A 25,248-nucleotide genomic window follows, 5' to 3' on the forward strand; every position below is an offset into this window, starting at 1 on the left:
GCTGAGGCTTCTGACACTGTTTTGAAAAAGCCTGATTTTGGCCAGGGGGTGGGTTTTTATAGAGGTAAAAGCCCAGACTTTGGAGCCAACAGCCTGATTCTAATCCTGGCCTGACCAGTCATCTGTGTAAACTGGGGCAAGTGACTCAGCCTCACTGACCTCCCGTTCCCCATGGGGTCCAGCAGGTTGACGGTGGGCCCCTCTTCATGGGACTGCCGTGAATTCACAGGGATAAGGCACACAGGCACCCAGCATAATGGAGAGCTGCTGGGCTGTGGCGACCATTCCCCCAGCACGGCTCCACCACCTCTGCTTCAGGCCCTTCTGCCTCCCAGGTGCCCATAAAAAGACCCTGGGGTGAGTCACAGAGCTTGCATTCGGGTACCCGTGCGCTACTGGGGGCTCCCACTAACCATTCTCTGGGCCTCCAGGGGGGAAATCTACATTCTCAAAGGGCCCTTTGAACTCTGACCCCTGCCTGCTTCTCACTGTAGGGTCAGCCTGGCTGAGGATGGAGAGAGGGGAACAGGAAGTGGAGGAGGAGAGAAGCTGTGCCCACAGCATACCCACAGAGCCTCCTCTAGGGGAGGAGAAGGGAAGAAGGACGTGGGGGGGAGCCCATGGAAGTGCTGTCACCTGACGGCCAGGTGTCTGGGTACTTCACACAGCCCCACGTGGCTGGAGCCATGTGCAGACTCGCAGTCTTCTCTCGGAGATGAAAGCCACAGATTTTTTTCCTCCTTTGCCCTTTTCTGATCCCCTGCCTCCTCTCTCTGACTTCCTCATGTCTGTTCAGTTGCTGATGTTAACATGTCTAATACTAAGAACTCTGAGCTAGAGGCTGGGGCAGGCAGTGATGGAGACGTACTATCCCTGGGGGCTGCCAGCCTTCTCTATCTCTGTAGACAGAGATGACCAGCAGCAGAGTCAAGCTCCAGGCAGAGGGACTTGGGGAGGAGGCTGTCCTGATGTGGGGGCCTCTTCCCCCCGATCCTGGCCTCCGTTGAAGGCCCAGGCTGGCTCTCTCTCAGCATGGGAGGAGATTGAAGAGTTCAGTGCTGTTGGCTTGCAGCTTCCTCTCCCTTGCTGCCAAGCCAGGTGTGTGCTCAGTTCACGGCGACCCACCTCAGTGTAGCTCCTGGGCCAGCTAGACAGGGTGGAGGTGGAGGGAGAATACCCCAGAAGGAAGCTCTGAATGATCTCCGAAAGGAGAGTCATTTGCTTCTTTCATGCACAGGTCATTTATTGAGCACCTGCTGTGTCCATGGCACTGAAAGCCTGCAGTGTAAGCTCAGAGTTGGCTTCAGGCACAAACTGGGTGGAGATATGTAGGAGTTGTACGTTTGGAGTCACCATCCTGGCTCCCTTATTAACTAAAAGGGCCAGTCGTGTAGACTTTTAAGCATCAGGTCCTTATTTATGAAACAGGGAAGGGAATGCATACTTCATAGAGAGGTGGTGAGGGGAACCCCAAGGCACGGGGCAGACTGCCTGAGATTGAAGCCCTCCTTGGCTGGTTACTGGCTATGTAACCATGAGCTAAGTACTAAACTTCTTTGTGGTGCTTCAGTTTCCTCATCTGTAAATTGGGGTAACCACCTACCTTCTGGGGATCCTGAAGGATGAAGTGGGTTAGTACACATTCAACTTAGAGCGCTCTGCATATATTAACTGCAAAATAAATGTCAGCTGTGATTATTGTTCTATACTTAGCACAGTGCTTGGCACACTGCAGGGCTTGGTTACTGCTGATTATCGTCACAGCTCCAGGGTCAGCGGTATGCTGAGCTGGCTTATTGTGTGCGTCTCTTTGCAATTCATTCATTGAGATCGTCTTGGGAGCTTGGAATGGCCATGGTAGAAGTATTTTGCCATGAAATTGACAAATGCTGCCAATCAGAGCTTTTATGAAGGTCTTTTTAAAAAACCACTTTACTGCATGGTGGCTCTCAATTGGGCAAGGCGATGACACTGACCAGGTTGTGTGCAATGGCAGCCCACTCCAGTATTCTTGCCTGGAGAATTCCATGGATGGAGGAGCCTGGTGGGCTACAGTCCATGGAGTCACAAAGAGTCGGACATGGCTGAGCAACTTCACCCACTTGGTGGAGTGGGAGGCAGAGGAGCCTTCAGAGAGGAGGTGACATCTGAGCCAGACCCTGATAAAGGGAAGAGGGGTTCTGGGGGAGGGGCTGGCATGAGTTGAGGGCTGGTCCCAGCAGAGCTCAAGCTCACTAGGGGTTCCAAGTCAGGGGGAATTCTGGTGGGTGCTGAGAGAGGAAAAAGGAGGGTGGCTGGGCTATGAATGGCCTTTGGGTGGGCCTGATGGAGCCCCTGGAAGTTACTTATCTCTAATTGGGCTTTGGAGCTTGGATCCATTTCAGCCTCTCCCACAAGGTCAAGAGGTTCCTGTAGAAAGTTTTGGGTATACCCCAGAACCATAAACCCTTGGAGCTATGAGGGACCTGAGTCATTCTTGTGTCATTTCTCTGACCTGCATCTCATAGTCCAAGCAAACTCCCAGGATCTGGAGGTTGAAAAACTGCTGGGCAGCCCCGTCCCTGGGCATGGAGGATGTGGTCTGGACCTGGCCTTTCTCTTCTTTCTGGGAAGGCCAAATGGCCATGGCACCCCCTTGCTTAAGAAATGCTCTCTAAAACCTTCCCCATGCCATGTCCCAGAGTCACAGGCTCCCAGGAAGCCAGAACTGCAAAGGACAGATGGTCCAGGCAGAGAACAGAGTCAGCATCTTTGAGACCTTGCCATGTGCTGAGCCCTTTACAACAGCCCTGTGAATCAAGTCCACTTTATAGATGAGAAAAGCGATGCCCAAGGATGTTAAGCTCCTTTCCCCAGAGGAGTAGTGAGTTAGGGGTAAATCGAGGAGTCCAGCTCCAACAGTCCCATCTGGGAATAAACAAGGGGTGAATGAACCCGGGGTGAGTGAATGAGTGAAAATGGGTAGATAAATGAAGGGGGAAAGAAACAAGAGAGGGGTGTTCAGGCAGAACTCCACGGCCCTTAGAGAGACCTCAGTCCAGCTTTCCCATTGTACAGACAGAAAAGTTAGTGAAAGTCGTGCAGTCGTGTCCGACTCTTTGCAACCCCATGGATTATACAGTCCGTGCAATTCTCCAGGCCAGAAAATTGGAGTGGGTAGTTTTTCCCTTCTCCAGAGGATCTTCCCAACCCAGGAATCGAACCCAGGTCTCTCGCATTGTAAGTGGATTATCAACTGAGCTATCACAGAACCAAGTAAGAGGCTGACAGGGGAGGCCACAGCCTCCAGCACAGGCTGCAGGGCCAGGCCCCCGGCTTCCTGACACTCGACCCCCTCTCTCTGCTGCAGCCCCGAGCCATGATGAAGACCTTGTCCAGCGGGAACTGTGCACTCAGTGTGCCTGCCAAGAACTCGTACCGCATGGTGGTGCTGGGCGCCTCTCGGGTGGGCAAGAGCTCCATTGTCTCCCGCTTCCTCAATGGCCGCTTCGAGGACCAGTACACACCCACCATCGAGGACTTCCACCGGAAGGTTTACAACATCCGCGGTGACATGTACCAGCTGGACATCCTGGACACGTCCGGCAACCACCCCTTCCCAGCCATGCGCAGGCTGTCCATCCTCACAGGTGGGTGCCGGCGGGCGGGGTGGGCATGGGAGCTTGGGTATGGGCGTGTGTGCGCTCGGCACTTGACAGTTTGCAAAGCCCTGCCTCCATCTGAGATGAAGCTCGTGAGCCCCCGTGCACCGCACCGTGAGGTCGGAGAGGTATTACTGCTTGCCGACAGAGGATGGAGCCAGGGCCCCAGAACCCTTCCCTCTGACTCTGGTTTAATTCCTTGTGGCTGCTGGTGCTGCCTTCCAGATCTGTGGCTTTACCTAGGAACAGAGGGGCTCCTGCCTACTTCCTGCTGCGGGTGACCCAGCAGAGCTCCAGGGCCCAGGGTCAGTCTGTCAGACTCAGATCTATTGACACCCGAGGCCTTTGCCTCCTCTCAAAGAGGCAGGGACAGAACCCAGACTGTGATCAGTCAGAGAGGCTGGTGGGGACCTGCTCATGCTGGGAACTCAGTAATAATCACAGTAACAGCCATGGCGATTGCTAACTCTTATCAGGAGCTGCATGCCTGGGCCTCTTTCTAGAGCTCAGCATGTATTTAATTAATCCTCACAACTAACCTAGGAGATGGGCATCTGCCTCCATTTTATATGTGGGGAAACTGAGGCCCCGGGAGGTTGAGTTACTCCAAATGATAACACAGCTGGGAAACGGCAGTCGGGCTCTCAGGCTTTAACCCTGGGCTCTCCTGTAGCTTCTCAGCCAGGCTGGGAGCCAGGGAGGGAGGGGAGCTTGTGGGGTACTAAGCGGGGGCAGATGGAGATGTGAAACTGGGCCATGCTTTTCGTCACTCAAGCAGTTTTGTGTGGTAGCTAAGAGCACAGGCCCAGAAACTGGTCTGCCTGAATGCAAATTCTGATTCTGCTGCTTCGTGGTTTTGTCCCTCTGAGCAAGTGACTTGACCTCTTTGGGCCTTGATTTTCTTATCTGTATCGTATCTGTACCCATCCTAGAGGCCTTCATGAGAATTAAATGAGTTTACATAGAAAAAGAGCTTGGCGAGTAGGTGAGTGCTCATGAAATATGGGTCTTATGCGAAACCTGCATTTGCAGTGTGCTTGCAGTGGGCTTTGCAGTCATTTCCTAAGCCACGCCCTGCCATTGCTGGGCAGCTGATGAAGGAAAGGAATCAGCAAGTAGTCCCCCAGCCATCACTAAAACAACCCCACAAATCAAAATACTTCTGCACCAAGAAACCCTTGCTATGCCCACCCCTCCCCCTACAGCCCAGCTAAGATCCCTCCCCGAGTGCCCTGGGCAGATGGCTTCCTTTTCCAGCTGTTCTCACTGATCATCTGATGCAGATCACACTCGGCCTGCCCCACTCCACATTTTGCAGAAGTTTGTGGACAGGGGAGCCTGGGCTGACCTGGGTTCCAGTCCTGTCTCCACCACTTGGTAGCTTACATATGGGACCAAAGGTTCAGATCTCAGTCTTTCTAGCTACACAATGGGTATAATGTTGCTACCTCCCGGGGTGTCTCCTCAACCTACAGGAAAGTGCCAGGAGAGGAGGGCATGGGGGCTTTTCCAACACAGTGGGGATTGCAGGAATGTCAGCTCCCCCTACCATGGGGAGGGGACACAGTGCCCACTGATAGAAATAAAGCTAACTGAGGGAGGGAGAGAGAAGATATAGAGAGGAACCATGTGCATATTTCCAAACTTAAGTTTTAGTTACACAAATAACACACAAATGCATGCTCCCCTAAGCATATAGATAAGGGTAAAAAGCCCCCTTGACCCTTGCTTCCACCCCCCAGGCTCTTGCCCCCTCCCCCGAGGTACCATCCCATCAGTCTTCCAGACACCCCATGAACACATTGACATTCATGTTTGGGTCCCCAGAACAGAGTATTTTCATCTTTTTTACATGCATGTGTCATTCTGGGCACATCTGTCTGGCCACCCGTATTTTTGCTCGCCAGCCTGTGCCTCATTTTCCAACCTGGTGCTGATGCACAGCGCATTCTGAAAGCCATTAATTCTGCCGCCAGCTCTCCTTCCAGCTGCCAGCCAGGCGTCTCTGAAACTTGGCATGCAGCTTTGCATTTGAATGTGTCAAGGCCGCAGAGTCCTCAGGGGCCTGGGATTAGCCTACCAGGGTGGGTTTCACAGCCCAAGCAGAAATGGTTGCCAGCCGGCACTGCCTTGCAAGTGCCTTTCTCAACAGCCCACACCACCCTTCATCATATCGCATCCCATCCATGCGGCCAGCTTTATGAACACCCACTGTGCATCGTGACGAAGCCTCCTTTTGCTCCGGAGCGTGTCATCGGCAGGAACGCAATCCTGAATGTGCTGGGTGCTATTTTGGGGGGACAAATGGTATGCCCTGGGGGTCCAGAGAAAGGAAGCAGCGGGGCTATCAGAAGCTGGAATTGCTTGATTTTCCTCTTGAGAACATGGGCTGGTCCCCGGCGCCTCTGAGCCTCAGTTTCCTGTAAAACAGGGATCTTAACATCTCCCCACAGGTTCTCAAGAGTTTAAGCCAAAGTGTAAAAGGTGCTTTGAGTGTGAGATTGTGATCACTGTAGTGAGATCTGACAATCGAGGTAGAGGCACTGGTCTTCTCTCACCCTCCCCACCTCCCCATCATCCCTGTTTCAAAGACCTACACAGAGGGATACAGCAAGTTGTAGCAGGGGTAGCGTGGGCCTCAGAGGCTAGTGTTCACTTGTTCACCCATAATGTATTCAAGAAGCAGCGGGCACCTGTGTGTGCCAGGCACCAGGAATCGGGTCCATGTCTCAGCCCAGCCATGCCTGAGCTGTGTGATCTTGGGCCAGTTGCTCACCCTTTCTGAGCCTCAGCCTGCCCACCTATCACGTGAAGGTAATGAAATGTCCCTCACAGAGGTTTCATGAGGAATCAAGGGGTACTCAGGTGGCTCTTACATGTGCTTGTTCTCATTATCCTTTTGAGATACAAGTCACTGAGCACATGTCACTCTCCATTTATTACCTCATCAGTCCCTCAAAAGCATCCTGCATGAGACAGGTGGGGAAACTGAGGTTTAGGGAGGTGGCATGACCCACGCAAGGCTGAGTGAGGGGGCAAGAGATAAACCTAGGCCTGCCTCCTGCCAGCACTCTCGGCTCCTACTGTATACCCGGGGCTGCTCCAGGCCCTGGGGATGTGCACTGAGCAGCAAGATCCCTGCTCTTGTGGAAAGTGTAGTAATTACTATTCTAACACAGTCCACACAAGCTCACAAATCACTCACTCTGTCTACAGCCCTGCAGGGAAATGTAGGGTGGATCCATTGTGTTTGAACCAGGCTGTGCCACGTATTAGCTCCATTACAAGTGATTTAACCTCCTGGGCCTCAGTCTTCTGCTCTGGAAAACGGGAATAATAGCAGCTCCCCCAGAGGGTCGCTGTGACGGTCAGGTCAAGGAGTGGGGAGAGGGCAAAGGAGCTGCCTGTAAACTTACCTCCCAGGGTTTCTGTCTCCACAGGCGATGTGTTCATCCTCGTGTTCAGCCTAGATAACCGGGAGTCCTTCGACGAGGTCAAGCGCCTCCAGAAGCAGATCCTGGAGGTCAAGTCCTGCCTGAAGAACAAGACCAAGGAGGCAGCGGAGCTGCCCATGGTCATCTGCGGTAACAAGAATGACCATGGCGAGCTGTGCCGCCAAGTGCCCACCACCGAGGCCGAGCTGCTGGTATCTGGTGATGGAAACTGCGCCTACTTTGAGGTGTCGGCCAAGAAGAACACCAACGTGGACGAGATGTTCTACGTGCTGTTCAGCATGGCCAAGCTGCCGCACGAGATGAGCCCCGCGCTGCACCGCAAGATCTCCGTGCAGTACGGGGACGCCTTCCACCCCCGGCCCTTCTGCATGCGCCGTGTCAAGGACATGGACGCCTACGGCATGGTCTCTCCCTTCGCCCGCCGCCCCAGCGTCAACAGTGACCTCAAATACATCAAGGCCAAGGTCCTCCGGGAGAGCCAGGCCCGCGAGCGGGACAAATGCACCATCCAGTGAGCGGGAGGGATGCTGGGCTGGGGCTTTGGCCGGGCCTTATGGAAGATGGCCCCAGCGCCCGCTGCCCACATCCCCCGGACGAAACCCCAAGAGCAGTCACATTCCGAGACCTCTGGGGGGCCAGACCGGAGTACCCCAGCCTCCAACCTCTGTATAGTTTCCTGCCTTCAACCGCTTCCCTCTGATTCCTCCTTTCCGCCGCTCCCCTTGGGTTTCAACTTCTCCATGGGGGGGTGGATCTCTGCTGGGCAGGAGGTGAGGCTGGGTGACATACGGACTTATGTCAGGACCCGAGTCAGAGCTTGCTTGTCCTTGCAAGAAACGCTGATGCCAGACGGGCCAGGGTACCGGCTTCCAACAGAGACTCCTGGAACATCAGAGGATGAAAACAACACCCTAGTCGGCTGGGAGGGGGCTCTGCCCTCCTGATGTAAGACGCAGCTTGGTTCAGGTGGCAGCTGGAAGTTTCTCCCCCTACTCCGTCCTGAAACATTAACCCTCTGGCCCAGCAGTTTCTATCCCCTACCCCCTGAGTTGGCCCCCAGCTCTCCCTGACACTGAGCCAGGGGCGTCTCTGTGTTCAAAGTGGGTGTGGCCACGTCTGCTGGACCACGTCCGTCTCCGGGACTGCCTCCCTCAGCCTCCCCTCCCAGGTTCCTCTCGTCTGCTGGTTGTGCCTTGTTGCAGCTGTTACATCGTGTTCCCAGTAGAAACGGAAATCATCGTACTGTAAAAGCCTAGTGATCCCTCGTTGGCCAGGACCTCCCCCCAGGTTCAGGTCCGCTGCCTCCACGGGGGACACCTTCCTCCTCGGCTCCCAGATGGGGTTCCTGTGGCCTGTTCGCAGCTGGACACTGCCCTCCTCCCGAGCTTCACGGTTTACACTGAATGCAGGCCGGGGCTGCATCTCCTCCTGCCCCCATTTCACAGAGGAGGCAGCTGAGACTCAGAGGGCCAAGGAGCAAGCCCCAGCTCTGCCTCCTGGCTAGTTCAGGATGGAGCTCCATCTGGAAGCTGGCTGTCCTCTGCTGTGCTTGTTCCTCAAACATTTATTGAGCACCTGCTGGGTGCTGGGTCCACTGTGCTAGAAAACAAAGAGGGTAAGCAATGCGCTTGACGCCCCTAAGGCCGAGGCTCCATGGCTCCAGCCTCTTTCCTTCCCCCAGCCTGGCCTCTGACTGCCCCTGCTGCCCTACTGTCTCTCTGCACGCAGTGGTGGGGAGATGTGGAAGAGCACCTGGGAGCTATAGCTGAGCTCAGGAGAGGCAGATAAGAAGAGCTCCCAGAGGGCCTTTTCCTGGCACCTGGGATGGGGTTGTGCTGGGTACCAGGTGTGGTGGGATTTGAACCTGTGGACCAAAGGCTCTTGTCATCAGCTCTTAACATTTTGTACTTTAAATCTCCTTGAAACTATTGAAGTTTAGAGCCACAAGGAGCCTTAATGATTGTCTAGTGAATCCAAGGCCCAGAGAGGGTAAGTAACTCGCCCGGGGTCACACAGCAAGCCTACGAGTGGCAGAAGCAGGGTTAGGTCGGGGCATTCAGCACACACTATGACGTGCCCCTCCTGTCCTGCCTCAGCCGTGGGGCCTTCGGGGATTTGAGGTGTCGTCTCCCTGAGCCTCTCCCCAGATTGGCCTTTGAGGGCTTCTGTAGATCCTGTGTACATTGTACCCACGTATATACCTGTACACACACGTGAACACACAGAGAGACACGTGCCCTGGCCTCAGCTCTGCACTCCCCACACCTCCCACCCAGCCCTGCTGCCCAAGGCAGCTGCTCTGACCCTGCTTCTGACGCCTGGCCTGAACCTCAACCCTCTAAGCAGACCAGGTACCCTGGCCAGGACAGATGTGTGGCCCGCTTCCCTGTATCTCTGTGTACACTCTCGATTAAAGTGGGTTTGTTTCTAAGCCGAGTCCTTGGCCATGTAAGTTTTCTGTATTTCCAAGAGGAGGCGTGGCTCTTCTGCAACCATAGCTGGCCTCTCCCTCCCCAGATTGCACCTGCCTGGTGCCCTCGCCCTGCGGGTCAGCGCTGAGTCAGCCGTTGAGGTTAATTAAGTACGTGGTGGGACTGGGGAATAAAACCTGCAGATAGGAGGGAATAACTACCCTGGCCCTTCTGGGCCCTCTGAGGACTGTGTGCTGAGGTGTCTGTGTACCTCTGAGGAGTGACCAGGTCAGACAAAAGCCTCCTCCCTGTGGACCATCAGGCCTTTGTGGTCACCATGCATCTGACTCCTAGGTGGCGCCCAGAACCACGCGGAGAACATTTGGCAATAACGGCAAACAGTTAACAGAACTGTGGAGAGGGGCGGCATGCTATTAGCTCCTGGTGGGGGATGTTGCTGAACACCCTCCAGGGGCCAAGGGCAGCCCCCACCATAAAGAGTTACCCTCTTGAAGGTCGGCAGTGGGCAGCCTCCCCACTTGGACTGTCAACCCTTGAGACCAGGACACGGCCCATATCTATGTGTGGTTGATAACAACCTACAACTTTCAGGACAGTACTTAATAAACACTGGACAAGCAGAATGGCCCTTGTGTGAAATGACACAGGACGTGGGTGGGGATGGCAGATGGAAGTGGGGGGAGGTAGAGTGGGGGAGGCTACGTGTCCCTGTGTAACCCCAAATGTGGCACCTTGAATGGAAGTTCTCCTCGGACGGAGGGGAGGGGATCAACCATACCCCTGCTGGGTGAATGAAACCCCTCCTCTCGCTCCGTCGTCTTCTCTTCCAGCCCCATGAAAAACATGCTCGTGTTCACCCTTCTTGTGGTGGGGAATTAGGCTCAGAGCGGTCAATATCTTACCCACAACAAAGGGGGATAAGTGGCACAACAAAGGGGGTGAAGTGGCAGATCATGGACTTGAAACGAGGGGTCATCTGAGCTCCATGTGGGGGAGGAAAGGATTTTGCATCTGGGAGACGGAGACAGGTCTGTGCTTTTGATGGGTCAGCAAGTACCACTGAGCAGGAGGGCCAGGCCTGGAGAAAGAAGTTCAGAGAAAAGGAAGACAGGGTCCCTGTGGGCCAAGGGCTCATGATCCAGAGGGCGAGATCCCTGTGCGGGCATCCAAGTGAGCCTGGCTATGGTGGAGGAAAACCAGCCTGGGAGAGCTCCCAGCCTCCACTTATGGAGGAGCCCAGCTTCCCTCGCATCCTTTGCCCATGCCAGCCAGAGATGGTCCATGTGGGAGGCAAGTCACTGTGATGCTCTATCAATTCTGGGTCTTGTAAATGTGAGATGTGGAGGTGAACATTTCTTTCTGCATTGCAGGTCAGAACTGCACCCTAAGAAGGGCTAAATGGGGAGGCAGTTGGGTGCACCCACCAGAGCCCAGGCACCTCTGCCACGCTCCATCTCCGTGGCGGAGGCGGTGGGGGGGTGGGGTGCTGTGAATACATCCTATCTCTTACCAGACTTCAGTTTCTTCAGTTCTTAACGGGAAGTGGCGAGGAGGACAGCTGGACCAGACAGCACATGAATAGCCCCTTACAGCTCTATGTTCTCTGCAAGAAGGAATTAATATTCCCACTATATAACCCACAACATTCTGATCGTTACTAAACAGAACACGTTTGCTCCGAGTCCTGGCCCTAGCCCCACTCCGTGCATCCCACAGATTCACCCTGGAATGGGGTTAACAAAAAGCTGTGGCAGAGGAGGGAGATGTCCCAGAAAAACAGCCCTGGGATGGAGGGTGGAATAGATTGTAAAAAAGTTCCTCTCATGCAGAGAGCATTCAGAGATAAGCCCAGAGCAGCCAGCTTAACTCCCATCCTAGGAAGGGAGCACTGGGAATCTGACTTCTGAGAATTCTAAGCAGCAGACTGTAAGGACTCATTCTGTTCCACCTCCCTGAACCTGTCACTTATTCCAAAGAAAAACTTCAGTCTGCATCCTGGCTTGGTGGGGGGCTGATGAGAGGCCACCGGGGCTCAGCGGCAGAGGCTACTGGGAACTCGGAAGGGAAAGGGAGCCGACCTTTGTTGCAGGCCCGCTGTGCGCCAGATACCATGCTCAGCCTGTTTCCACATCCTCTCATTGCATCCTTGAGGCAAAGCTATATGAATCTTCATAGGAGGGACCTGAGGCCCAGAGAAATAAGGTATGCCTGGGGTTGCACAGCCAGTTAAGTGGCAGAGCTAGGCTAGAATTCATGTCTGATTGCAAAACCTGTTTTATCTCTAGAGCTTTCATAGCTGAGCCAGATAGAAGCTGCTCTCTGGAGGGAGAAGCCAGCAGGTTCCCGGTAATGTGCGAACATGGTTCAGAGAACTCGGGTTGATGTCATTCACAAGGAGTGAGATGCCTGCCCCTCATAACCAAGGGCACAGCCACTGTAGCTAAGAAGAGCTTAGCTTCTCTCTCATGGAGAAGCCCAAGGTAAGCGGACTAGATCAGAGGATAGCTCTGCTCTACGGGGTCATTCAGGCATGCAGGCCTCAGGCTCCTCCATCTCTAGGATTGTGTCACATCTGCAAGGTCAAAGCCACCGCCATGTTCTGGTTCAGCCGGAAAGTTCAGGGAGGAGAGTGCAGACATTGCACCTCTGCTGTTCTCAGATTCCCTATACATGTCCCGTCCGCTCACTTTCCACTGGCAAAACTCAGTCTTGTGTCTGAACCTCCCTGTGAGAAGGGCTGGGAAACACTGTTCCTTGCTGGCTGGTCCGGTGTCCAAGGGTGACTCGTAGAAAACGGGGAGCAATTGGCCGGCCAGCTAACAATCTCCACCCAGCCATCCTCGCACAGTGGTCTGGACCTCAGGACTCATGTCCAGCCTGTCTTCCAACAAGCTCCACACTGCAGACATGATCAGAAAGCAGCTCTGACTCCCCAAGGCTTTTTTCAAGTGCCTCTGGGTTTTGCTTTCCTCCTCCCTCCTGAGACCTGGGACTGTCCCATGACTTTTCTCACCTGTACCAGAGAAAATTTGGATGGCAAATTTGGTTGAAAGAAATGGCAACCCACTCCAGTATTCTGGCCTGGGGGATTCCATGGACAGAGGAGCCTGGTGGACTGCAGTCTATGGGATCTCAAAGGAGTCGGCCATGACTGAGCGGCTACACAACAACACGGACTCAATTAAAAGTCATTTGTCATGTGATGATCGACATTTTTGTCTTCATTCAAAGGAAAGACCTTCTCCCCTTCCTCCAGCTGAGCTCCGCTCTGCACAGACAGCTAGAATTCAGGGAAGAGAAGGGTGGGCAGGTTATTTTTTTACTCTCCATCTTCTGTTTTAGTGAATTGCAGTTTCTTTTTCCTCTGTTCTTGGGGGATGGGTCTGGGGAGCAGGATAGGGAAGAAGTGGGGGAGGGATGTTCTTACTTGCAGGGCACTCTGGTATTGAGGTAAGACTGTCACGCTTAGAGCTTGGGGAATGTTTAGTGATGGTATTAAAGTCTAAGAGGCTATTTTGTAGATTTTTCAGAGACCAGCCCACCATCACTGGAAATCTTGATGTAGTTCTGTGCATCTCTGTTTGGGGTACGTGCTTAGTCTTTCTGCAGGCCCTAGGACTGTTCTGGCATCCATGGATTCCCTCCTGCCCTTCCAGGATGCTCACTTGAAAAGGGTTGAAGGCATCCCCATAGCAGTGTTCTCTCATGATTATCCCACATTTGCTCTATATCAAACTCACATCATTTGCCCCAATTAGCCTGAGTGTAAGTTGATCTTAGTTCAGGCAGCTTCTTTATTGGCTGCACTGCTTTGCCTGTAGGATCTTAGTTTCCCAACCAGAGATTGAACCCATGCTTCCTGCAGTGGAAATACAGAGTACTAACCACTGGACAACCCATGATGTCACTTTAATTTTTTTTTTAATTTTGAATTTATTTTTTATTATTTAGATTTTATTTTCATTATTAACTAAATAATTCATCTGAGTGCAGTAAGGATCTTTAGCATCTAACTCAGACAGTCTATCACCCACTGGATTTATCAGGCAGGACAGGAGTCCACAGAGCCCTGGGCTATAGGGACATGCGTTAAGCACTTGAGGCTTGAGATGAGGACAGACACTCTCACAGAAGACCATAGCCCTCTCCAAAAATTCTCTTTACCAAGAAATCCTCTCACTACCGACTCTTTCATATCTTTGACATAGGTAAGAAGTAAGAGCATCAGGTAGCTGGCTCTTGGCCATCTACGTTGAAAATGTTGCTATTTATTTGCATCTTACTTTAGAATCTGAGAACAATCTCATTGGGTCTCAACCAAAAAGAAAGGGAGAGGCCAGCCTCATACTCCAGGAAAAAGGGGACCAGGGAATGACACTCAGGGAGGGGTTCCAGCCTCATCCAGGAAACGGAATGCTGAACAGAAAAGTGAGTCAGATCCCAGTGCAAAGACTGAACCAGCGCAGGTATACGGGGCACACACCTTAATGTGAGTCTCAACAAGAGAGGCAGAGCTTCTTAATAGTTAACAAATAGACTCTGATCTGAGGCTTTCTGGGTTTCCCTGGTGGCTCAGATAGTAAAGAATCTGCCTGCAGGGCAGGATGCCTGGCTTTGATTCCTGGGTTGGGAAGATCCCCTGGAGAATGGAATGGTAATCCACATCAGTATTCTTGCCTGGAAAATCCCATGGACAGAGAAGCCTGACAGGCTACAGTCCATGAGATCCCAAAAAGCTGGACACGACTGAGCGAATAACTTACCCTCTCACTCACTGAGACTTTCTGGGTCCAAATCTCAGCTCTCCTATTTTCAAGTTGAGTGTCCTTAAGCAAACTACTTTTGTATTGGTCAGCTTTCACTGCAATAACGCTGTGTAACAAACCACTGCCAGATTTGTTATGTGGTTCATAACAAACATTTCTTCTTATACTTACTGGATTCCAGGTCACTTGCAGTCTGAGTGGTTTAGGCTGAACGTTGCTGGTCTTAACTTAAATACTGATCCTGTTTTAATTTAAAATTTTATGTTTTGTTCATTGTGATGTCTTATTCCATTTAGGCTGCTATAACAAAAGTACCATAGGCTGGGTATTAACAACATGCCCATATTACAAAATAAATTGGTTTATAAGCAAATTACATATTGATCACATAAACTGGCTTATAAATAATGAACATATATTTTTCACAAATCCAGGATTAAGTACCAGCAGCTTCAGTGTCTGGTGAGGGTCTGCTTATTTTTACATAGATGACCATTTTCTCACTGTGTTCTCACATAGCAGAAGGGTCAAGGGTGCTGTCTAGAGTCTCTTCTATAAAAGCTCCGCCCTTATGACCTAACTTCCCAAAACTCCACCTCCAAATACCAGCACACTGGAGATTAGGTTTTAAAATATGAATGTGGTAGAGGGGGAACACAAACATTCAGGCCAAAGCAGTGGGTTTCCTTGCATTACTTTTTATTTTTAAAATATTACATTAAATGTCATTTAGCTTGGGGACTTCCCTGATGGTCCAGTCAGTGGCTAAAACTGTGAACTCCCAATGCAGGGGGCACCCAGATTAGATCCCTGGTTGGGGAACTAGATCCCAAATGTCGAAACTAAGAGTTCCCAGGCCGAAGTGAAGATCGAAGATCCCACGTGCTGCAACTAAAACCTGGACCAGTCAAATATGTAAATAGACAAATATTTAGGCTGAGCACCGAATAACTGATGCTTTCTAACTGTGGTGCTGGAGAAGACTCTTGAGACTCCCTTGGACAGCAAGGAGATCAAATCAGTCAGTCAGGAAATCAACCCTCAATAGTCATTGGAAGAACTGATGCTGAAGCTGAAGCTCCAATAATTTGGCCACCTGTTGCAAAGAATCGACTCATTGGAAAAGACCCTGATGCTGGGAGAAATTGAGGGCAGGAGGAAAAGGGGGTGACAGAGGATGAGATGGTGGGATTGCATCACTGAGTCAATGGACATGAGTTTGAGCAAACTCAAGAAGATAGTAAAGGACAGGGAAGCCTGGAGTGCTGCAGTTCATGGAGTTGCAGAGTCAGACACAACTTAGTGACTGAACAACAAGCTTGAACCCTGAGTTTATTGGTATCTCCTTAAATTTTTGTGGAGAAGGCAATGGCACCCCATTCCAGACTCTTGCCTGGAAAATCCCATGGACAGAGGAGCCTGGTGGGCTGCAGTCCATGGGGTCGATAGGAGTTGGACACGACTGAGAGACTTCACTTTCACTTTTCACTTTGATGCATCGGAGAAGGCAATGGCAGCCCACTCCAGTGTTCTTGCCTGGAGAATCCCAGGGACAGGGGAGCCTGGTGGGCTGCCGTCTATGGGGTCGCACAGAGTCGGATATGACTGAAGTAACTTAGCAGTAAATTTTTGCACCCGAGGCAATTGCCTCACCTTACCCTGGCTCAGGCTACCAGATAGGTTCTAGTCTGCTTCACATGCTTATTCTAGGACCAGTCCCCACTCCCCAGGCTGAAGAACCTGCAGCTACTGAGGGTAGGCACTCCCAAGATGAATCATAGAGCACAAAACGATGGAAATGTGAGACCCCCGCCTGGAGCTGGCCCACTGTCACTGCTTCCACACTTCACTGGCCAAAGCAAGTCATACAGCCAGCCCACAGCCCTTGGAGTGGGGTAATACTCAGTCCACTCTAGGGGAATTACATGCTAAAGGGTTTGCATGCATGTTCTAATACAGGGAAGGCATGAAGGACTGTGAATGTGACAGTCTGCCACACCTAGCCTCACTGAGACTCGCTGCAGGCCCACCTGGGGTGGATGCACTCCCGATGTGGTCCCTGCTCTGCAGCAGCAGCTCTGGCTGTGTGCCTCTTAGGAGCCAACCTCGGATGCATCACTTCTCTGCATCCCTGTCCTTCATCCTTGAACTTAGAGAGGACCACACAGCGAGGCATACACAAAAGCACTTGGCAACTTGTAAAAGGGTGCAAACACATGTTCACTGCAGGATTTTAAGACACAGCCCCCAAATACTTTGACACCTCTGTCTGCAAGAGGTAGGGTCTTTGTTCCCTCCCCTTGATCTAGATAAACATCTGACTGCTTCCACCAGTAGTGTATGCTGGAGTGATGCTATGTGTCTTCCAAAGCCAGCTCAGAAAAAGTCATGCAGTCTGTCTGCTTTTCTTGGAACCTTCTCTTGCTCCCAGGATGCTCCCCTCCAGAGCCCAGCTGCTGTGCAGTGAGCCCACTCCTTGTGGAGAGGCTGTGTCGGGGCACTCTAGAAGCAGTTCCAGCTGAACCAAACTGAAGGTCAGGCATGTGCAGACAGGAACCTTCAGGTGGTTCCCACCCTAGCCACCCCAGTCTCCAAGACTGGGCAGAGAGAAGCTATTCTTGCCATACTCTGTGCAAATTTCTGATCACAAGATCTGTGGGCAGAAGAAAGTAGTTGTGATTTTATGCCACTAAAGTTGGAGGGGTTTGTTAACAGCAATATATATTTAAGACATTCACCAAAACCCTCCTCACAGTCTGGGTCTCAGAGCAGATAAATGAATCAGACGTGGTCCCTGCTCCATAGAGAACCAGAAAGCAGCCCAGAGAAGCAATTGCACTGTATCCTGTCGTGTGCTATGTTAGGGGCTGTGGATGTCCCAGTGTGTCTGGACAAGGCTCTGGACTGCCTTTTCTGGAAAAGATGTTGCTGGAATTGAATTTAATGGATTATTAAAAGCTAAACAGGAGGACGAAGGAGTGTTCAAGGGACTAGAGCTGAATGCATCTTTGGCTCAGAGGGCAAAACCTACTGTTCCTGGAAACACCCTAAATACCTGGCTGCCACAGGACCTTTGCACTTGGAGTTATCTCTTCCTGATTCCTCTATAGTCCCCACTGGCTCGCTTGCTACTTTCATTCAGAATTCTGCTCAGAGAAGTTTCTCCTTTCTTCTTTTTTTTTCTTTTCTGGCCACACCATGCAGCAAGTGGAACTTGAGTTCCCTGGCCAGGAATTGAAGCTGCATCCCCTGCATTGGAAGCATGGAGTCTTAATCACTGGAGCACTAGGGTTATCCCTTCTCCTGACTTCTTGACCTAAGGGGTGTGTGTGTGTGTGTGTGTGTGTGTGTGTGTGTTAGCAGCTCAGTCAAGTCTGACTCTTTGTGAACCCATGGACTGTAGCCCACTAGGCTCCTCCATCCATGGGATTCTCCAAGCAAGAACACTGGAGTGGGTAGCTATTCCCTTCTCCAGGGGATCTTCCTGATCGAGGGATCAAACCCAGGTCTCCTGCATTTCAGGCAGATTCTTTACCATGTGAGCCACCAGGGGAGCCCTCTTGACCTGAGATCCCCCCAATCTATCACTCTTTGCCCTCTTTTCCTGATTCATCTTTCCTCATAACTTTGATCATCACTTGCCGCTTTATAACATGTATGTTTACAAAGTGGGAAATACAGGAGACTAAGACATGCTTCCCAGAGAAGCATGTTGCCTGGCACACAGTAGGTCTTCAATAAAGGTAGCAGGAGTGAGTGGAGAAACAAAGAGGGGGACTGGATCAGCTGCACACTTGGAACCCCACTGTGGCTGCAGGGAATGGGTCAGAGGGACGTGAGAGAGGATGGTGAGGAGAGGGTGGATGCGAGGTGATAGAACTGAAGACCTGGGGTCCCAAGCCAGCTGTGGAGAGCTGCACTGGGTAGAGAGTTGATAACCAGTCTCGGGATTGGTATTTGGGTAGCCGGGTGGTGGTGCCAGTCTCCAAAACGGGGCACCATTAGGACAGGGTGCAGGTTAGAAGGAGGTCATGAGCATGGGGGATGGGAAGAATGGGTTGAACTGGAGTCCTGTGGAGTTCGGAACCTCAAGTGCAATGGACCGACGGGAACCTGGAGGAGAGAGTCTGAAGCGTAGGAAAGAAGTCCAGTCTTAAGCAGTGGACCTGAGGGTCGTGTCAGCTGTGAGAGAGTGTGGACTAGACAGACCAGGCAGTAAGAAGAGGACCCAGAGGAACACAGTGTTTAGGAAAAGACAGAGAGTGAAGGATGGCAGAAGTAGAGAGGAGAGCTGGGTGGAAAACCAGAGTGTGCAGCCATGGCAGCTGGGGACCAGGAAGGTTCCAGCAGGGATAGGTGGGCACTGGTGTCAAAGCTGCCACGAAAGGGCTGCAAAGCATTCATGAGACACTGGAAGAAGCTGAGCTAAGGGACAGGCTGTGTGTGATGGGACAGGTTGGTGAGCCAACAGTGAGGGCCCCTTTTCCACTTATTTTTCTTTTTTTTTCTTCTTCTTCTTCTTATTTTACTTTACAATATTGTATTGGTTTTGCCATACATCAACATGCATCCGCCATGGGTGTACACGTGTTCCCCATCCTGAACCCCGCTCCCACCTCCCTCCCCATACTATCCCTCTGGGTCCCAGTGCACCAGCCCCAAGCATCTAGTATCGTGCATCAAACCTGGACTGGCAACTCGTTTCATATATGATATTATACATGTTTCAATGCCATTCTCCCAAATCATCCCCCCCTCCCTCTCCCACAGAGTCCAAAAGGCTGTTCTATACATCTGTGTCTCTTTTGCTGTCTTGCATACAGGGTTGTCGTTACCATCTTTCTAAATTCCATATATATGCGTTAGTATACTGTATTGGTGTTTTTCTTTCTGGCTTACTTCACTCTGTATAATAGGCTCCAGTTTCATCCACCTCATTAGAACTGATTCAAATGTATTCTTTTTAATGGCTGAGTAATACTCCATTGTGTATATGTATCACAGCTTTCTTATCCATTCATCTGTTGATGGACATCTAGGTTGCTTCCATGTCCTGGCTATTATAAACAGTGCTGTGATGAACATTGGGGTACACGTGTCTCTTTCAATTCTGGTTTCCTCAGTGTGTATGCCCAGCAGTGGGATTGCTGGGTCATATGGCAGTTCTATTTCCAGTTTTTTAAGGAATCTCCACACTGTTCTCCATAGTGGCTGTACTAGTTTGCATTCCCACCAACAGTGTAAGAGGGTTCCCTTTTCTCCATATCCTCTCCAGCATTTATTGCTTGTAGACTTTAGGATCGCAGCCATTCTGACTGGCATGAAATGGTACCTCATTGTGGTTTTGATTTGCATTTCTCTGATAATGAGTGATGTTGAGCATCTTTTCATGTGTTTGTTAGCCATCTGTATGTCTTCTTTGGAGAAATGTCTATTTAGTTCTTTGGCTCACTTTCTGATTGGGTCATTTATTTTTCTGGAATTGAGCTGCAGGAGTTGCTTATATATTTTTGAGATTAGTTCTTTGTCAGTTGCTTCATTTGCTATTATTTTCTCCCATTCTGAAGGCTGTCTTTTCACCTTGCTTATAGTTTCTTTTGTTGTGCAGAAGCTTTCAATTTTAATTAGATCCCATTTGTTTATTTTTGCTTTTATTTCCACCTCTGGGAGGTGGGTCATAGAGGATCCTGCTGTGATGTATGTCGGAGAGCGTTTTGCCTATGTTCTCCTCTAAGAGTTTTATAGTTTCTGGTCTTATGTTTAGATCTTTAATCCACTTTGAGTTTATTTTTGTGTATGGTGTTAGAAAGTGTTCTAGTTTGATTCTTTTACAAGTGGTTGACCAGTTTTCCCTTTTCCACTTTAAAAAAAAACTTAATAAGCAAATCTGGAAAATGGAAGAGAAACTAGAGGGAGAAAAGGGGTTCCAATTCGTATTATTACCAATTTTGAAGACACAGAGGCAGAAACTTGCTGAAATAATGATAATAAAAATAATAATGATCTCTTGAGAAAGATCCAGAAGCGAAGGAAGATGACGACACAGGAGAGGAGGAGGGGGTGACTGCTGGAGCGGGGTCTCTGGAGATGTGGGGAGGGCAGGGATCCAGGGCACGGGGCGGAGGTGGTGGCTTCGATCAGGAGAGAGGATGCCCTCAGAGGAGGGCGTGGGGGAGCAGAGCCTGCGCTGGATGGAGTAGCTGCCTGGAAGCCCTTCCCTGCCTGCCGGAACAATCAGGGTCCTGGGTCCTTAGGGACGGAGGCTGGTCCCCAAGAGAGAACATTCTCAGCTCTCTAATGTTTTTATAAGAAATTCAACCTCAAGAAAAAAAGCCCAAATCAATTTTAACCAAAGTGAGTAATGAGTAGAGAGGATGGCTGCAGTCCAGGAATGTGGGGAGTGCAATTCATAGAGACGACTAAAACGAAAAAGCCCATTTGATGTTGAATATTCACCTTGCATCCCCAGATTGGCACTAGGAGCTGAGGGCAGATGAATAAGGCCCCCAGGGAGTCTTGCAGTGGGGTGGGGAGGGGGCACAAAGGTACTGCAATTCAGGTAAGTAAATGTTGACAAGGGAGGGAAATGTTCTCAGAGAAGTAACAATTACAGCTGCCTCCTAAGGATTCATAGACTTTCACCAGGAAGAACTTCCTGGAGGTGGAGAATCATATTATTCTACTTAATATAAGTGTAATTATATTTAATATAAAAGCTCTCAGCTCAGCACCTGCCATATCATCAGCCCTTGATATAGTTGAGTCCTTAAAATATTATTACTAATCATTTTCATGCATTTATAAGTTTGACTTCACCCACCCAACTTCCCCTCCCCCATTTTTTTTTCTTTTGATGCTCTCAATCACTGTGGGTCTTTGACATTCACAAGAAATACGACAAGAGAGCTTTAAGAACCCCACACTGGGAAATACTGTCTCCAGCATAAACTGTCCCTCTAAAAAGGAGCAGAGTGTTGTTGAAATCTGAAGCTGCTGTCTTGGACGTTTAGTGACGGTAATGTCAAGACTGAAGCCATTTCTGCAGTCATTAACGTGTGTTCCATCACGCATCATACCTGCCTCCAGTCCCCGCTCACTTGTGCTGTTCCCGGAGCCGGCTCAGCGGCTGCCTGGAACCAAGTGTGGAATCACTGCTCCTGGTTCCACTGAGAGCCGCCCCTGGTGGGCTCATCTGCAGCCACGGGTCTAAGCCAGGGCTGAGTTCCACTCTCCTCTCTTTCATCCACTCCCTGCTTCCATTTTTTCAGACTAAAAGCCAATCGTGTTTCAGATGACTTCGTCTTTCTTTCCCTGATTAGCACTAGCAATTGAATTCTTCTGAGGCCGTGTTCCTGAAAGGAACTGTGTTTATCACCAGGTGGCCAGCTAGGCTCACTCATTAGCTCAGTTCCCTGCTGACAGCTTTTTTTTGCTCCATCAAAAATATAAATTATTACAATCCGTGGACCTTTGGATCACTTGAAATGAGACCAAATTGCACGCTAAACCCTTGTCCCTGAATGTCAAGGACATTTTGGGGCTTTCTGATTGCCCTCCCCTCCCAAACACAGCCTTTAAATCCCCTAATGTTCCACACTGCCTCACACACGCACACACATGAACACAGGGGGCGCATGCCAAATGCACACACAGGCATCCACATTCAAACACAGACATGTGAAAACACAGAACACAAAACATATGCTTGCACACACCAGCTCACATGCATGTTTGAACACACAGACACTGTATTTAGACTCACACATGAACACACAGTCATGCATGTGGCACATGGGCATACAGACATCTCCCACCACATGTGTATGCACACATACAAATGCAACCACACACATACAGGCACACAGCTGCATTCACAACCATACATGTTCACATAAACAGACATGCCAATGATCACATACACATGTACACACAGCCTGCCTACATGGATACCCCCTCACACACATGCACATAGGCAGACACAGAATGCCTGTAGGCAGGGCACACTCTTGCACTCATGCACAGCCATAACACATGCACACACATGAATGCACGCCTAGACGCAGCAGGCACAGGCATGCCCAGCACCCTGCCGAGAACAAGTGAAGAGGAGGAGAAGGCAGACACATCATTCTTCCCCTTCTAGTTCAGATGACTTCTTTTTCCTGGCACCAACTTTTGTTTTGATATCTTTTGTTATTTTTTTAGATCATGAAGACACGGGACTGGAACCAAATCCCTAAGTTTTACTGGTAGGAGATGCGATTTCTAGCATCAAATCTGCTAGAACAACGTGACATACCCAAAGAAGAACTTGGAGGCATCTCGGGGTTATTGTTATACCTGTAGCACCCCAGCACCCCTGCCCTCCTGCAAGGAGGCCACTCGCTGGACTAGAAGCCTTGCTCTCCTCCTAGAAGCTCTGCCACTCTTTTGCTGTGTGCACTCGGGCAGTTTGCTCCCCACCTCTGGTCCTTCCAGCTTTGATGTTGGAAGGTTTGGGTATCTCCGTATAGAAGCCTTGCTCTCCTCCTAGAAGCTCTGCCCCTCTTTTGCTGTGTGCACTCGGGCAGTTTGCTCCCCACCTCTGGTCCTTCCAGCTTTGATGTTGGAAGGTTTGGGTATCTCCGTATAGAAGCCTTGCTCTCCTCCTAGAAGCTCTGCCCCTCTTTTGCTGTGTGCACTCGGGCAGTTTGCTCTCCACCTCTGGTCCTTCCAGCTTTGATGTTGGAAGGTTTGGGTATCTCCGTATAGAAGCCTTGCTCTCCTCCTAGAAGCTCTGCCCCTCTTTTGCTGTGTGCACTCGGGCAGTTTGCTCCCCACCTCTGGTCCTTCCAGCTTTGATGTTGGAAGGTTTGGGTATCTCCGTATAACAAGTGGAGGACCATTCCTAAGGTTTCCTACGCAGAGCCCAAGTGTCGTAGCTTTCATCCTAAGGCCAGTATCACAAGGCTTCTCACATTTGAATGTGCATGTGAATCGCCTGGGGATCTTGTTAAAATGCAGACTCTGAGTCAGTAGCTGGGGCTGCCCTGAGAGTCTTTCTAACAAGCTCCCCGGTTATGCCCATGCAGCTGGCCCAAGACTATCCCTTTACTAGAAAGGCCTTGTACCCTTCCAACGCTTTTCATAAAGGTGAGATGAGGCTGAGTTTTGTACCCTTCTCAGTACACCCCAAGCCCCTGACTGGAACAGCAGTGATGTCATCTTCTCTCATCTTGCCCTTTCCTTTAGCTCTGGGTCTCCCCAGTACCACCCACCTCCCTTTCTGAAGCCAGGCCCTCAAATCGTACCCCTACTTTTGGGACAGTGGGTGTCAGAGGGATGGAAAAGGTCTGCATTCTGCCAGCCCTGGGGCATACCTGGGAGGTGTGCCCCTTCTCTCAGAGCCTCAGTTTCCCCATCTGGAGAAGAGGGGTTTGAACTTGCTCTCAGCCACACTTTGGCTCCAGCAGAGCTTTTCCCAAGTCCACTGTCCCAGCTACCACTCTCTAAGATTTTATTTAATTGGATTGGGGTGAGGTCCAGGCAGGGGGTTTCCAAAAAGCTGCCCAGATGATTGTAACGGATGCCAGGATGGAGAACCCCAGGGCTGGTGCTCATTAAGGGTCAGCCCAGCACTGACTGTCAGCGTGTGGTCTGGCAGCTGCATCTGCGCACCAACCCCTCTGCTCACCCTGTCAGATGCAGGGCTTGGGAACAGTGCAGAGAAGCCTCAGAAGGATTTTGGTCCAGCTTTAGACAAGGTCACTTCCCACATGGGAAGGAGTTCTTGAAATGATGCTCAGAATGACGACCCTGTCAGAGAGTTGAACTTGCTTTTCTTCTGACGGGCACATGATGCATTTAATTAAAGACTCAACCCCACACGTCAATCATCTGCAGACCTCACCCACCAACGCACCTTCCCACGGGAGGGCTGGAAACAGCACTTCTGTATGCACGTGGTGTGGGGTGGGGGAGACCTGGTCCACGGCTGCTGTGGAGCACCAGAAGTTAACCTGATGTCCTGGCCAAACGGGGGGCCCAATTAGCCAGAGCCCCCTTGGCTTCCTTACAGCAGAGCCCCAAATGGAGCCATGAAAAGGTTTCCTTGAAGCCAGCTGGTGGTACAGCTGGAGAGTTCCATGGTTTCCATAGCGACCTGCCTGTTCCCCAAGCTGACAATGGGTTCTACCACCAGGGGGATGGTTTCAGTATTGGAGAAGCCCAGCCCAGAGTGGGTCAGCTGGGCGCCTCTAATCTCAGCTCCATGACATTTGCTGGTGGCTTGGGAAACATCCTGGAGGCAAGGGATAGAGAAGTCAAAATGGCAGCAGCCCTGTCCCCATGTCCCCCTCCCCCAGAGTATGGGAAAGCAATCATTAGGATAAGGACAGTCAGTGGGGACCACTCTATGGTCATTGGCAGTATAGGATGGTGACCCAGCACTGGACGCTGGAGCCCGATTACCTGGGGCTCACATGCTCGCTCTGCCACCTAGTGGCTGCGTCACTGTGCAAGTTACTTGATAACTCCGTGCCTCAGTCTGCCCACCTGTGAAATGGGATAATAATATCATCTTTTTCTGAGATTCTTCTGAGGATCATGAGTTAATTAAGGGGAGTCCTTTCAACAGTGTCTGGCACACTGTAGGCTTTGGGTTTTCTCTCATTTATAGCCCCACTGTCTTAGACAGTGAGACAGTCTCCAGTCTCTAGGTTAGGAGGGCTCTGCCAGGGCCCCAGGCTCCTCACTGGCCAGGTATTAGTCTAGGTGACTTTTAATCATTCTGATGTCCGATGCATCCCAGGCCTACACCAGAATCTCTGAGAGTGGGACTCATGCATTAGCTTTTTGGGAAACTCTATGGGGGTGATAATACTCAGTTAAGAATGGGTAGAAATCTGGAAGTATTTGCCCAGATAAGTTCCCTCAACCCGGGTCCCCAGGAAGCACCTGAAATCAGAGTAGAATC

The 25,248-nt window shown here is 50.8% G+C and overlaps 1 protein-coding gene across 1 annotated transcript in view; it reads left to right on the forward strand.

Moving 5' to 3' along the window:
• The window catches only part of RASD2 (RASD family member 2), an 11,293-nt gene extending 1,766 nt beyond the window's left edge, over positions 1-9,527 (forward strand). Inside the window, 2 exon segments of the mRNA NM_001081594.1 lie at positions 3,350-3,629; positions 7,082-9,527. Coding sequence (NP_001075063.1) covers positions 3,359-3,629; positions 7,082-7,611 — 801 coding nt within the window. The 5' untranslated portion in view covers positions 3,350-3,358 and the 3' untranslated portion in view covers positions 7,612-9,527.
• The last annotated feature ends 15,721 nt before the right edge of the window (positions 9,528-25,248 follow it).

Source organism: Bos taurus, chromosome 5 (genome assembly GCF_002263795.3).
Source record: "Bos taurus isolate L1 Dominette 01449 registration number 42190680 breed Hereford chromosome 5, ARS-UCD2.0, whole genome shotgun sequence".
Classification (NCBI taxonomy): domain Eukaryota; kingdom Metazoa; phylum Chordata; class Mammalia; order Artiodactyla; family Bovidae; genus Bos; species Bos taurus.